General features: G+C 33.4%; 1 protein-coding gene across 1 annotated transcript in view; it reads left to right on the plus strand.

The window, feature by feature from the left end:
- LOC145292178 (arylsulfatase B-like) overlaps nucleotides 1-14,066 on the plus strand; it is a 203,233-nt gene that overhangs the window by 121,989 nt on the left and 67,178 nt on the right. Inside the window, exon 2 of the mRNA XM_080138450.1 lies at nucleotides 3,283-3,561. Coding sequence (XP_079994576.1) covers nucleotides 3,283-3,561 — 279 coding nt within the window. The remainder of the gene's footprint in view (nucleotides 1-3,282; nucleotides 3,562-14,066) is intronic.

Consider the following 14,066-nt stretch of genomic DNA (forward strand, 5'->3'; position numbering starts at 1 on the left):
AAAGATATATAATAAAGATTAATAAAGAGATATATAATAAAGATATATAATAAAGAGATATAATAAAGAGATATATAATAAAGATATATAATAAAGATATATAATAAAGATATATAATAAAGATTAATAAAGAGATATATAATAAAGATATATAATAAAGATATATAATAAAGAGATAAGCTAAAAAGATTTGTAATCGAAGTGAGAGTAGGGTTTTGGCTTCAGACAGACAACTACAAATTTTACATTATTTTAAAGACATAAAAACTGTATGGTTAATAAATTGTTTTAAAAATGATTAGTTCAGTGTAATTTGTCATCACTTTTTCTTTGTCACTTTTCTGATTTACTTGTCTCCCCATGAGGGCAGAGTTGGACACAAGGTTAATTTCTAATGTGGTGAAAATCAAGCTCTACAAAAAGGGATAATCTGGATTGATACAAAAATAAAAATTGCCCCAGCCTAGAGAGACTTCTAGTGAACTGATTAAGTGCAACATCAGAACACGTACTACACTTTATTCCTAGTCAAAAGGCCAAGGAAAATGTTTCTAATTTTTTTTTTTCTCACAGAAAGTTTAAGAGTCGAATTCTCACTTTTTTTAGGATAAGAATTTGGCATGGACAGAACTCTAATTGTAAACGAGCCACAAATATTTCTGTTTGATTACCTTATTGTAATCAATATTTATGTTTTATTACTTTTTTATGTGACTGAAGTTGTATATTTTGCTTTTAATACTTACCTTTCGTTACTTGTCAAAACTATGATTTTCCTTATAACTTTTATTAACCACTGTGAATTTTAAAACTGATAAAAAATCTTGGCAGTAAATAAAACACAGAGAAAATTGTCCTACTTTTGTCATTTTTTTTTTTACATTGAAAGATTATAAAAACTGAGTGAATCAAAGTATTCCGTATAAATCATGATAACACAAACTATGCATTAAAAATTCCTCAGTTTTGTGATTGAGTTATGTTTGAAAAAAAATAATTTTAATTGCGTGAATTAGCCGTAATTTGTAATTAATTCATGAAGTTGCTCATCTCGTATGAAATTTCTGTCTATTACTATAACTTTCTATCATTATATGTTGTTAAATCTTCCTCTATTATTTTATATGGCGTCTATAACTCTCGTTTTCATTTCTCACTCACTTTGACTGAAGATTATTTATATCAACAGAGGAAAATATCGCCACAAATAGTACTACTATTTAAACCGTAACAAGAGAGGAACATAGAAGAAGAAATAACGGACAGAAAAAAAATGTTAGATTTTGTCTTTTTACCTTTTAAAATTTAACTGGTTTTGCAAACTCACTTTTTCCGTGATTTTTGTTTCTAGTTATTTTATAAGATTTAATTTAATTAATTTTATAACTAATGTTTTTTACATCATTGTTATATTATTTTTGTTTGGGGTTGTATGCTTCAAGTTTTTAATTCCTCCAAATATGCATTCACAATATTTAGTTTAACTAGTTGTTTCACTGTGAAAAGATATGACTATACCACCAGATGATGCTGTTTCATGTCCTTAACCGGCAACCTGAAATCGACCAACCTGTCATCTGTCTATAGGATGTCCGGAATCACTCCACCACAGATACGTCGAGAAGCGATAGTAAAGACAGAGTGTGACAAGCAGAGCAATGACAATCGTCATCCCCTATTTGGATACCAAGAGATGCTGTAGCAACTACCAACTTGCAAGAACTTTACCACTGTCACAGGTCTCGGATAAACTACACCGGCATCCTTCCACTTGCATTGGTGAAATGAATCAATCAAATGCAACAACCATAATGTTCTTTCAGCACTAAAAGAAGATCTCCCAGCAGGCTCTGAACTTCCCTGGAAGAGTGGGTAATAATCAATTGGGCCCGAGCGAAGGTTACCAAAACATGTAGCAATCTGCTTACATGCACAAGTGGGGTTATGTGCATGATGCTCGGTATTCCTGCAGCATTTACATGCAGACTAATGCACACATCCTCACAGACTGTTTCCTAAGTGAGGCATGCTCTGATGTGGATATGAGGAATGCTTCGGACACTGCCCAATGATGGATCTCAAGACAGAGTGAAACGTTATGATAATGACGATGCTATTAACAAATTTTATTTAACCCAATGATCTGATCCTCCGTGCCATATTTGAATTTAATCTGATGAGAAACACTAATATCTTTTCATGACCAACAAATTTGAATCATGATTATTGTGGATTTGACACACAAACAAAAAAAACAAAGAAAACTATTGACTAATTTAATAAATTAATTAATTTTTTACTCTTATTTACTCTTTGAGTTCTAATCTATCGTCCCCTTCTCACCAAACTTTAATGACAAACACTCATCTAGTTGAAACCACTATCAATAATATCCCTCCACTATTTATCTGTGCCTAAACCTGAACTTGGATTCCATAAACAAAGCTTATTTCTTAGAACTGCACGTCTGTGGAACTCTGCTTTCCACCCGAATACAATATGGTCGTCTTCAAGTCCAACCTAAACAAGTTCTTGATGAGCCGTTCCCTTAAGTAATCCAATTTACCAAATTTCCACTTTTATGATTACTATGATATTGCTCCATTGACTACTATACACTCATTAACCCTTTATACTTAAGTGGCCTCCGAGCTTTGATAGGAGGTGACTCCTTTGTAAAAAAAAAATAAACAAAAATTAAGGCATACTAATACTTGGACATAAAGGGCTATTATCTAGGATCATGTCTACAGGGCACTGCATGAGGAATGAAGCAGCGATATGTGTGTTCACATTACATTTAAACATCTGCATGTTAGTACAATCAGAGAAGCAGGAAACAGGGAGAGAATTACAAAGTCCAATCGTCCATGGAAATAAACTATTAGAGTAGAACGTTTCCAACATCTAGGAGCCACAACAGTGAAGGAGTGGGATTTTGTAGATTGACAGCTTAGTCAGGGTATGTAAATCGAGGGGGCACTAGTGCTATGAGTTTATCAGCGTACATTCGAGTAAAGTACTTGTAAACCAGGCGCGGGGATGCGACATTGCTACGATGGAACAGGGGTTGGAGCTTGATTGATAGTGTGGAAAATATAAGATTAATGAAACAAAAATAAAAAGGCAAGAAAGAGAAACCATCTGCTCTCCTTTCAAAATCATAAACGTGAATTTCACACACACACACACACACACACACACACACACACACACACACACACACACAATAACCAAATCAAAGCTGTTATCTTATTATTCTTTATATTCTTCTCTTTTCAGCTTCATAAAGTTGTATCCACATTTGTTATCCTCTCATCAATTTCCTTCATCATCTGCTTTGGCTATTCCTGGAACAATTATCGCGGAAAGAATACCCAGCCTCACATAGTTTTTGTGCTTTTGGATGACCTTGGATGGAGCGACATTGGCTATCACAATCCAGACATCATCTCACCGAACCTTGATAAACTCGCCAACAATGGTATTAAACTGGATAACTATTACGTGCAACCAACATGCACGCCATCTCGGAGTCAACTCCTATCTGGACGTCACTTGGTAAGAATACATTTATTTCTACATTTGCTTTGCATCTTTAATATAAACAAAACATGCATTGATATTACAAAGGATTATTACTCACGTAGGATAATGTAGATCAGGGATGATCAACCTGTGTAGTAAGCATTATATAAGTGGCGCATTGGATGCTTATAAGTGTATCATTTTGATGATTGCAAGAAACTAAACCACTTCTACTCAGTGATTTATATTGGACGTCTTTTGTATCATTGTTCCCTTTCTTTTAAAATCTAATTTAATAGATCAATGTGGCTTGTAGTATATATAAATATGTATGGTTTTTCTTCGCAAGATTGTCATCCAGTAATTAGCATTATAACAGCATTTACGTGACAATATCATGGTTTATTGCATTTGCCAAATATTTGCTGTGATGGCGACATTGCTTACTGCTGTTAAGCTTGTTAGCATGCCAAGTATAAAACGAGATTACATTTCTGTCAGATTCCAACTTGAAAAATTGTTTCAGCTACTGATTTAACTCGTGATATTACTGGTTTGTCAAAAACAAAACTGGAGTCAAATGTCATATTTAAACTATGTCTGTGCGCATATGTTACCATTAATATAATAAATAAAACGATCAATGAGAATAAAAGAATGTTGTGTAGAAATTCTTTCCTATAAAAATGCTACATGTTATTTTTTTTAATAAATTGGACAATGCTTGTTTTTATGTTTGTTATATAACTGTGGTCTAAAATGCTACCAAAGGCAAAATATGGTGCTCTTTTGTAATCAAGAACTTAAAAATTAATACAAACCTGTTTGGGTGCAGTCTGTAGAATTCTGTGTAGACAAAAAAAAAAAGAATGAAGAAAAAAGAAAAAATGGCCGCCTTTTACCTTTATAAGCTTGCAAAATTGTCACATAACATGGAAATGAGATGCTTCGAGTAGGATATAAAAAGCCTGATTTTGATTTTGCATTTGGATGTCAAAGTAGCAAGTGTTATCAGCATTCTTTTGTGTTCTAGAGTTGAGTCTTAACAATAGAGTGCCGAGTTTTGGAGTTGAGATTTTGATAGCAGAGCGTCGAGATTTAGAGATGAGTTTTGACAGCAGAGCCTCGAGATTTGGAGTAGCGAGTTTTTAGCACCAGTGTGTCAAATTTAACATGTTTTAACCACAATAACAAAGTCATAAGCATATACTTTTCAAATAAATATATGGTATAACTTCAGATTATGCCCATATTATGAAACATTTTGAAAAACAGAAACAAAGTGGATGTTTGTGTCGTTAACCAGAATTGATTGTAAAAAATTCTGGCACATGGAATGAAAAGGTTGGCCACTCCTGGTGTAGATAATTTTTTTCATCGTCTATATAAAATTCTGGGGATGTTGTTTATCATGCACACTTGATCTGTGCATGAATAGATTTTTCTGTATCTAGATATCTATTTGTAGTATCATCTTATACATGTGTACATGGGAGCATAATAAAAGAGAGCCCTTTCTGGGGTAACCCTTGAGCTCCCCACATGTAAAAGCCTCTACTTGTATCTTCTTGTCCTCGTGAAGAGATATATAAAATCAAGTTGTTCCTGGTTTTATCTCGCTATGTCAGTGCACATCCAACCTGGAGATTAACAGATATTTACAAAATCTCAGCACAATCCACGTACAAATCAATTTTTGTTTCTCATTCATGTGCATGCATCTCTCTCTCTCTCTCTCTCTCTCTCTCCTTCCCTACCTCTTTTTCTATCGCTCTCTATCACTTTTTTGTCACAATGAATTGTAATCCAGTTGAAGCGTGAACAAGATTCGATTGTAATCATTGACGGACATAAAAGTTGGAATCTCGACACTGAGTCAGATGTAACGGTATTTAATGCTATTATGAACAGCTGCAAACTCAAGACAGTCCGTAAACGATAAACTGTTACAAAACTAACTCCGCATCCTAAAACTGTTCGTACACCGACTCTAAATATATTTACATCTATATCCAGTGTTTTATTCCAATCACCACCACATCGTGATTAACAATACTATTTCAGATTATCTTTGTGTGCCTTGATGATCTTTGTGTGCCCCCCCACTGTCTTTTACTAACTTCACTTTCTATGATTTTGTTCCTTGTTTTACACTTTCTAACACTTTGGGGTGGAGGTTCAATAAAGGTTTTACAGTTCTAAATGTTTGAGATGACGATTGATTATTCGTATTATTTGGATTATTTGGACTACTGTTCTCATCTTGAATGTTATTTGCACAACGTTTCTGTCAAAGTAACCCACGATTTTCTTTCAAGTGTATCTTGTCCTAATTGGGAACTTGAGAATTTGCATGGAATTTTAAACAGAACCTTTTATTTAGCATGGTCTTGTTTCATCAGCCATGATTGGGAAGAAGTCCTAAGTAATTCACAGTTGTATATTTGGATCACACACTCATGGCTCAGTGGATAGAGTCCTTGTTGAAATTCAGTTGTAAAAATTTTATTCCTGGTGATTGAAGCTTCAGTCCTCGACGGAGGTGACACTCAAAATACAATAGTGAATTATTTAAGATTTCTATCCAGTTATGGCTGGCAGAATGAGGATATGCTTTTTTTTACCTAGGAGTCACCACTTATCAAGATTTGAAGGCCACTCAAGGATAAGATTAATGAATGCAAGGTGGTAGTGTAGGAATCGTTAATTGTGTAAATTGAGTAGAATCTGATTATTTATGGGGACAGCTCAACAAGAACTTGTTTACTTGTTTTGTGATTTGAAAGCTACCATGTTGTATTCAACCGGGAAACAGACCAGTGGAGCAGTGTTCCACAGGCGTGCAGTTCTAAGAAAAAACGCTTTGTTCATGGAATCTGCGTTTAGATTTAGGTACAGATAGAGAGTGGGAGGAATCGTATATATTGGTTGTAGCTAGTCAAGTGTTTTTGTGAAAGTTTTGCAAAGGAGGACCATAGATTGCTTCCTCTGTTGATTAAATAAAGGGTTTTGTTCAAAAAGAATTCAGATAATACAAGGGTTTCACAATCCTTAATTACACCTTTTTCTGGGTCAGCATTGTCTAATTGCAGTGACAAGGAGAAATCCAGGAGGACTAGAAATAGGTTTGAGATAATCTGGGAGCACATATAGCACATAGTATTACTAAATGGTCATCCATTCTACTACTAACCAGATTCAACGTCATTTCAGTCATCTAACAAGAACTAGTGTATCAACGTAATTATACATAGTATACATATACTATTTATACTAGGTATACTAAAGTGGAAATATTTTACATTGAGATATAATAATCTACATCAGAGGTTTCCAAATAACAGCCCACTGGCCGAATCCGGCTTGCCAAAAACTTAAATCTGGCCTTGAAGCTCTTATGGAAAACGTAAAAATATTCAGGAAAAATGTAAAAAAAATGTGTGAAAATATTGTGGTGGTTTTTCTTTCCATTCTCAAAACGATTAAAAGAATGAGGTTTTGGAGAACAAGTTTCATGAAAAATCAAAGCTAATAAGCAAAACAGTATAAAACACGTCCAGGTTTTATTTTTTTTTATTTTAGCCGGCATTGCTCTAAAAAGTCATGAATATGGTCCTCGCCCAGCTGTATAAAAACTTTGCTCAACACTTTTCTAAGAAATCAATTGGTTGTTACTTCTTGAATCTATACAACGTTTATAGTTTAATGTCCTTCTTGCTTTCAACCTCCAACCTTCACATTGTGTCAGCGACAGGTTCAATTTTTTTTCCTTTATATTTCCAGCATCATAGATTAAATAACCATTGATTTAATAACAGTATTACCTAAGCAGTGTTATACAGAAATAAATGCTATGTGTTAAAATAAAATATGTATAAAATACATTTATAAGCGAAATTACAACACAATATTATGAAAATAAACAAATATTTATTTTTTTAAATTAATATTTCGGTGATAGACGCCATTCTCTATCTGCTGAAATACTAATTTCAAACAAAAAAATATGTGTTTATTTTCATAATATTGCGTTGTAATTTGGCTTATAAACATATTAACTGGTGCTACCAGATCAGGCTGTCTGAAGATATTAGCTTCCTGAGAAGAAATGCACCTAACATTGATGATTTTTGTTTTTCTACTTCCTTTTGCAAAACTTAATTATGTTCTGCAAAACCAAAAACAACAAGCCACCTTTTCCCTCTTTTCCTTCTTCCCATTTCCCCTTTCTCTTTCTATCTCCCCCATTTCCTGACTGGTTTCCTAACTTAAAATGCACCAAATATTAATACCGTAACCATTTTCCCTCTCCCAGTGCAAAACTCATTCATGTTCTGCAGGGCAGAGTACAAACACGATAAAATCCACTATAAAACAACCAAACCAAACACTACAAACCAGCGATTGAAGATACAAAGAGCTTGAAGAATAAAAACCTTCAACACAATAACTGGATGCAACATGAATACTATTTCCAAAATAAATGGATTCGGCATTAAATAATCCGAAAAGGGTTGATATGCCATAAAACAAAACAACCAAACGATAAATGTATTTTATACATATTTTATGTTAAAATTTAAACACCGGTTCTATCACGGAAAATGAAATTCTGACCATGTGTTTATTTTATAAGTGGAGAAAAATGGCTGAGCTGGATGCTTCTATATCGAGATATTTATATATAGCATCATTTAATATATAAGTAGTTGGCTGGTGCTGCTGTTATTTCCATGTGGAAAATATTTCACAAAAATATATTTATCGTCTTTATATGATTTCATGTTGTGGCTTACTCTTTGCAAATGTTTATAACAAATAGATAAAACAACAGGGACAATTACGAGGTACAGACATTATAGATGTTGTAAAGTTGTCTAGATATTTTCTTGTCATTTATCTTTCTTTTGTCTCTTACTTTTTAAGTTGAAATAATCACGACGCAATGTCTTGTTCAGATGATTTTTTTTATCATTTCTTCTGAGCTGAAAAGTGTTGCAATATTTTTGATAAAGTGATGATATGATTAAAGACACCGGCGATAGAAACTGACCAATAAAATGGAGCCACGTTCTGCTAGCAACCAATCAGAAACCGGAACTGCTCCATAAAAATATTGGATCTTTTAGAATTTCTGCACATAATTTTTCAAGAAAGATCATTGCTCTCCGTCTGCAAAATTTTAAAGTTCAAGACTTATACAGACTAGCTACCCACCAAAAACTCATTTTCAGGACTTATATAGATTAGCTACTCATCGTAAACTCTTCTGAAATTAAACATGGCTTTTAATTCAAAATCATAGGACAAGGAGTGTGGTATTTCTTTTTTAGGTATTTGTATACCAAAACGCCACGCTTGTGTTGGTTTTGTTGTCTTGTCAGGAGCAGCCACTTACCATATCTAATATGTCTGAAGTAAAAACCAGAAAAGATGGTGATATTGTTTTATTTCAATAATTATAATAAGAAAAATGTTTTATTTCATTAAAATTAAATAATACACATAAATTATGTCGAATGTACATGAATAATTTTTTTATAATGACAAAATTTATTGATAATTGGCTGATTTTGGATTTTATAATTGCTTTTTCTTTTGCCAATTAAAATGAATTCAATTATCCTTTTTTAGAATGACAAAATGTATTAATAATTTATTGATTTAAAATTTTTCAATCCCTATTTTTTTCTTTTAAAACCAAATAAATTTCAGATCAATTTCCTAAATAATCATTTTTTACAAAATATATTTACATAATTTGCCAAAATGTATTGATATAATTGAATAATTTTGTATTTTTATTCTAATATTTTATATGCAATTAATTTTATTTCTTCTGTTATAATGAGAACATTTATAAATCTTTAAAATCTTTAAAAGTGCAACAAAATGCCAATTACATTTTTATAAGTGCATAAGGCATATCTGATTGAGTGTAAATAAAATAGTTTTTTTTTTAAATTCTATTATCTTTTGTTTTATAGTTTAATACTAATAGTTTTCAGTAAAATAATTTTCCGGGTATACATTTTTTTAAATATTTTTTCTGTTGAGGCATAAATCTTTTTTTTAAGAAAATCATACAATATTACTAACTACTAGATTAGTTCTTTAACGTGTAACGTCGCAGGAACAAATAAACAAAAATAAATAGGAAATCCGACTCGAATTCTTTTTTTCTGTTTCAGCAAAAGGCATTTATTACCGTTACTTTCCAAAAAATGCCTGCTTCTAGTTTTTTTCTAACTGTTCATTTCGTCTGCCATGAGGTTAACAAAACTCTGCTGTCTTGATACCAGCTTAAATGTCTCTCGCTGCCACTATGGGGTCACACATCTATCTCACCCGGCTCTCATTTTTCTTTTTTTCGATCTCACGCTGGCCATAGCCAACCATTTCTCGCTTTCGAGTTTACACGCCAATCTTTTGCAGCGTGCACTTTGCATCTCCCCAACCACATCCTGTCCTTCTTTTTTAACTTGTGACGCAACCCATACACACTTGATAATTTGCATAGTGCTCAAACGGCTGCTGCTGCTAATACTTTCGTTAGTCATCTATGCTTTGGCTGCTGCTGATATTTTCACATGCGCTCATACATGCTTTGTTACAAAAGTACACATCCTCAAAGACTCAGCTATGTAAAAGAAAGCTGTAGGAAACAAAAACAAAACAAAATAGTAGAAATAACTTCATCCAGTTGCTACAGACTAGCTGTCCAATTATAAACAAAAATAATCAAAGAAATCAATGCTGATTAAATAGATATACAGTCATCTACCTGAACACCTAATGCATAAAAGAAATTTTCAACCCTCCAATTTGAACATTCAAATATTACAGACCCATACTAATTAGCTACTAAGCAATATTTTCTGAATTTCATTTTCTTCTTAAGAAACCTTCAGCTTACTCCTTCAATTTTAGACATTTTTCATAGAATCAAAAGTGGAATGAGGATTCTAGACACAGGGTTTATTAACATTATATTTAGATTTTAATCTTCATCGGGTGGCATAAAAGTGATGCAAAACTGTACTGTTTGGGGAGATAATTCTACCCTTTCTGGCACGGGCAATCTTTTCATAAGTATATGATTATAATCAAAATGGAGTAAATATACAAAATGTTTTAAAAAAAAACATAATATAACAGGGATTATGTTCTATATATGTATAGGAGCTTCTGTATGGAAGGAAGGGGGGTAGTTTTTTGTAATAGCATTTGATTACTGGTCTAATTTCCTTGTAATCCGTTTCTTTCTTTGCATAATCTTTGGTTTCTTCTGAGCATATTTCTTTACCTCTATTTGCTCTGTTCTATTCTGTTACATAAAATAAGAAAGGCTAATATTCTGTGAATAATGACTACAAAAGGAAACTCTTGATGATGACGACCACTGCAGAGGAGAATCTGTTGAAAAAAATGATTTGGTAAATGACTGTAACTCCGTTCACTATAACATTTTTTTCTATCTTTACAAAAAATATTATATCGACAGATATAAGATATAAAGTAGATAAATCAATATAGTTGCAAGTTGCAGTTATTTTATTATTTGTATTTTTGTTTTCTTGTCTGTTTGTCTCTCTCTCTCTCTCTCACTCTCTCTCTCTCTCACTCTCTTTCTCTGTCTCGCACAATTTATGTTAGTTTTCTTCTGTTTGCTATCAGGTTATTTGCCCTTTCTTCTGGGTCCCCACATACTTAATACATTCTTGAGAAAATGCATTCTTCACGTTGTGTCAGTTCTCAATAAACAAGCTTTGTGCTTTTAAGCCCACTGCCAAACTCGACAAATATGCTATTGTTATGTCTTCCTGGGCGGAGTGATATTTTCTGCGTGTGGATAGGTTCGTGGGTTGGGGTAGATTAAGAAGGAGGAGGCCAGTTGTTATTTGGGTTTGAGCTGTTCTTCCATCATTCCTGGACCTTTATTTCTGACTGTGTTTTCTCCTTTCTTCTCTCCCCATTTCTCTCTCTCTCTCTCTCTCTCTCTCTCTCTCTCTCTCTCTCTCAATCTCAATCTCTTTCTCTCTTTCTCTCTTTCTCTCTTTGTATCTCTCTATTGATTCATCCTAGCATTCTTTCAGTCTTCTTTCTTTTTTCAATAGATTCCCAATCGTTCTGTCTTCCTCCTTTCTCTGGTGTTGTATATGAGATTCAAGTGCTTTTTGTTGTGTGGCCCCAATTTGGAGCTTTGAGAAATATGGAGTCACAGATTGGTTAACAGTATTTTCAGGCTCAGCGACCCAGAATGGCAGTTATCATTTCATCTATGAGTCCAATAGAATTAAACTCTCTCGGGCACCCTTGGGCAAGGTGTTTTCATCGAACACACATTATGAAATCCATTTTTCCAAGACTTTCTCTGTTTTCTGCAACTCTATTTCATAATTGAGGCTTCATTTGGCACTTGAACAGTGTGAAATTACTCTGTAGTTACTACATAAAATGACCCAACAACAAAACAACTAACGAATTCTAATTCTCCTTCTCTATTCTCTATCTTCCCTCCTTCCTCTTCTTCTTTTTCTCTTTTCATTCTCCCTGTCACTCTCTCTTGCCTCTCTTATCTTTTCTTTCTTTAACTTTTTCTGTTCTCTAAATTCTTAAAACAATTTCCCTGTAATTTATATATGTATGAATTAAAGAGTTAAAATTACAACTCAACGTATTTATGGGAATTAAACTTTAATATTGCCTAAGACATCCTATCGACTTTATTGCAAAACCATTATTTTAATGACGGGAATTATTTCATTGAATTATCTTTCCAAATATTAGCAATGCATAAAATAATAGACGAGCTTGAGAAAAACCTGTTCAGGCATTAAAAATGGTTTTATGTTGTTTTATTTGTATATTATTATTTATTAATAAATATTATTAATGTACATTATTATTAATAAATATTATGGCATGAGAAAATATGTTAAGTTAAAATTCTGGTTTCGATGGCCATTTTGTTTTGTTTGGCTTTTGCACATAATGTTTACCGTTTTCAAGTGTGTTTTTTCTCAATGTTGGATGCATAATATTAACTGGATTTTTAATGAAAATTATTCCTCGTTTGTAATATATGAAGAAATTAACAACATAAACCTTTTTTTCCTTGATAAAAATCATTCGTTTTTTATCAACTCTTTCTCTTCCCACCCCCACCATTTCTTTGTCTCTTCTACTTGATCTATCTTTTTAATTACATGCACCATTCAATTCCTCAGTCAACGTTCTTATCTATGTTACTTTTCCATTCCACTCAGCATCTAAATCATTTATGTACGGGAAAACTGTGTGCACGGTGACAAGCAAGATAACAGTTTTAATAGTATATGGATTATGATACATCCTTAAAAGCTACCATGCTTGGTAGAATAACAAATTCGTAATCTGAATGAATATGATTTTCATTCTAAAAGATCAACAGCTGATGTGCTGACGGTAACATCACACACGATCAGTGAATCTATTGATGAGGTTTCGTTTGTAGAGTAATAGAATATCTAAGGCATTTAAGATGGTTCGGCATATAGGTCTCCTTCACATGGTTTACAGCTACGGAAAAACTGGGAATGCCCCTTTAATCATCAAATCCTTTCTCTCTGATAGGTTTATTAAAGTAGTCATTGATGGCAGAGTATTAACTTATAATAATAAAGCTGGTGTATCTCAGGGATCTATCCTAGGCTCAACTCTCTTTCTTATCTTCATCAATGATCTCCTATATAATATTCTACAACCATTCATAGACGTCTATGCAGACTATACTACCATCTATGACAACACTTCAAAGGCCTTCAAAGATCAGAATCTTTCTGATTCTCTCCTCCAACCTGGAACATGTCGTACAATGGGGTAAAAATGGGTCTATTCATCTTTCCGTATCATGACATGTTCATGTTGTAGATTAAATAATGGTTAGTGTTCTCCATAGACTTTGGTCCATTGTTGGTCTGATTCCTCTGAAGATATCACATGATTTTGAACTTGGCAGAATTCATGGGGTGGGTTGCCATTACCTTCCCCAGTGTAGTGGCAACTAACTCGCCTGTTTGCGCCTATTCATTGTCCGTAGATCATAACACTTAATACTATAGAACCATGGATCTGCTAGAGATTCATCCTCCTCCTCGGGCACCCAACGTCCTGCTGCCGACGTCATCAGAATTATCTTTTCCTAGATGCATGTCTTAACTAAGACTAGGGATGCATCTTCCCCAATGAATTAATGCACCTTCAGATACCAACCTGGAAATTTCTTTTGACTTGGCACAGTACATACAGTGCCTAGCCTTCCCAAATGGTCACCAATCTGGTACTGGCCAGGCTCATTGTTGCTTAACTTCTGTGATCTGACAGGAACCGGTGTGTCAACGTGATGATGCCGTATAAAAATGGTTAGTTACCTTTAATGCATCTAAAACCACTAATGCTTATACACTTCAATATTTAGTGGGTGGGGATCTTTCCTATTTCCTCTCTTTCTCACAGAAAAGACGTTGCAAATCTGTTTCTTTTCTATCATCTATTTT

The sequence above is a fragment of the Euprymna scolopes genome, chromosome 13 (assembly GCF_053919585.1).
Source record: "Euprymna scolopes isolate OS-2025 chromosome 13, ASM5391958v1, whole genome shotgun sequence".
Classification (NCBI taxonomy): Eukaryota; Metazoa; Mollusca; class Cephalopoda; order Sepiida; family Sepiolidae; genus Euprymna; species Euprymna scolopes.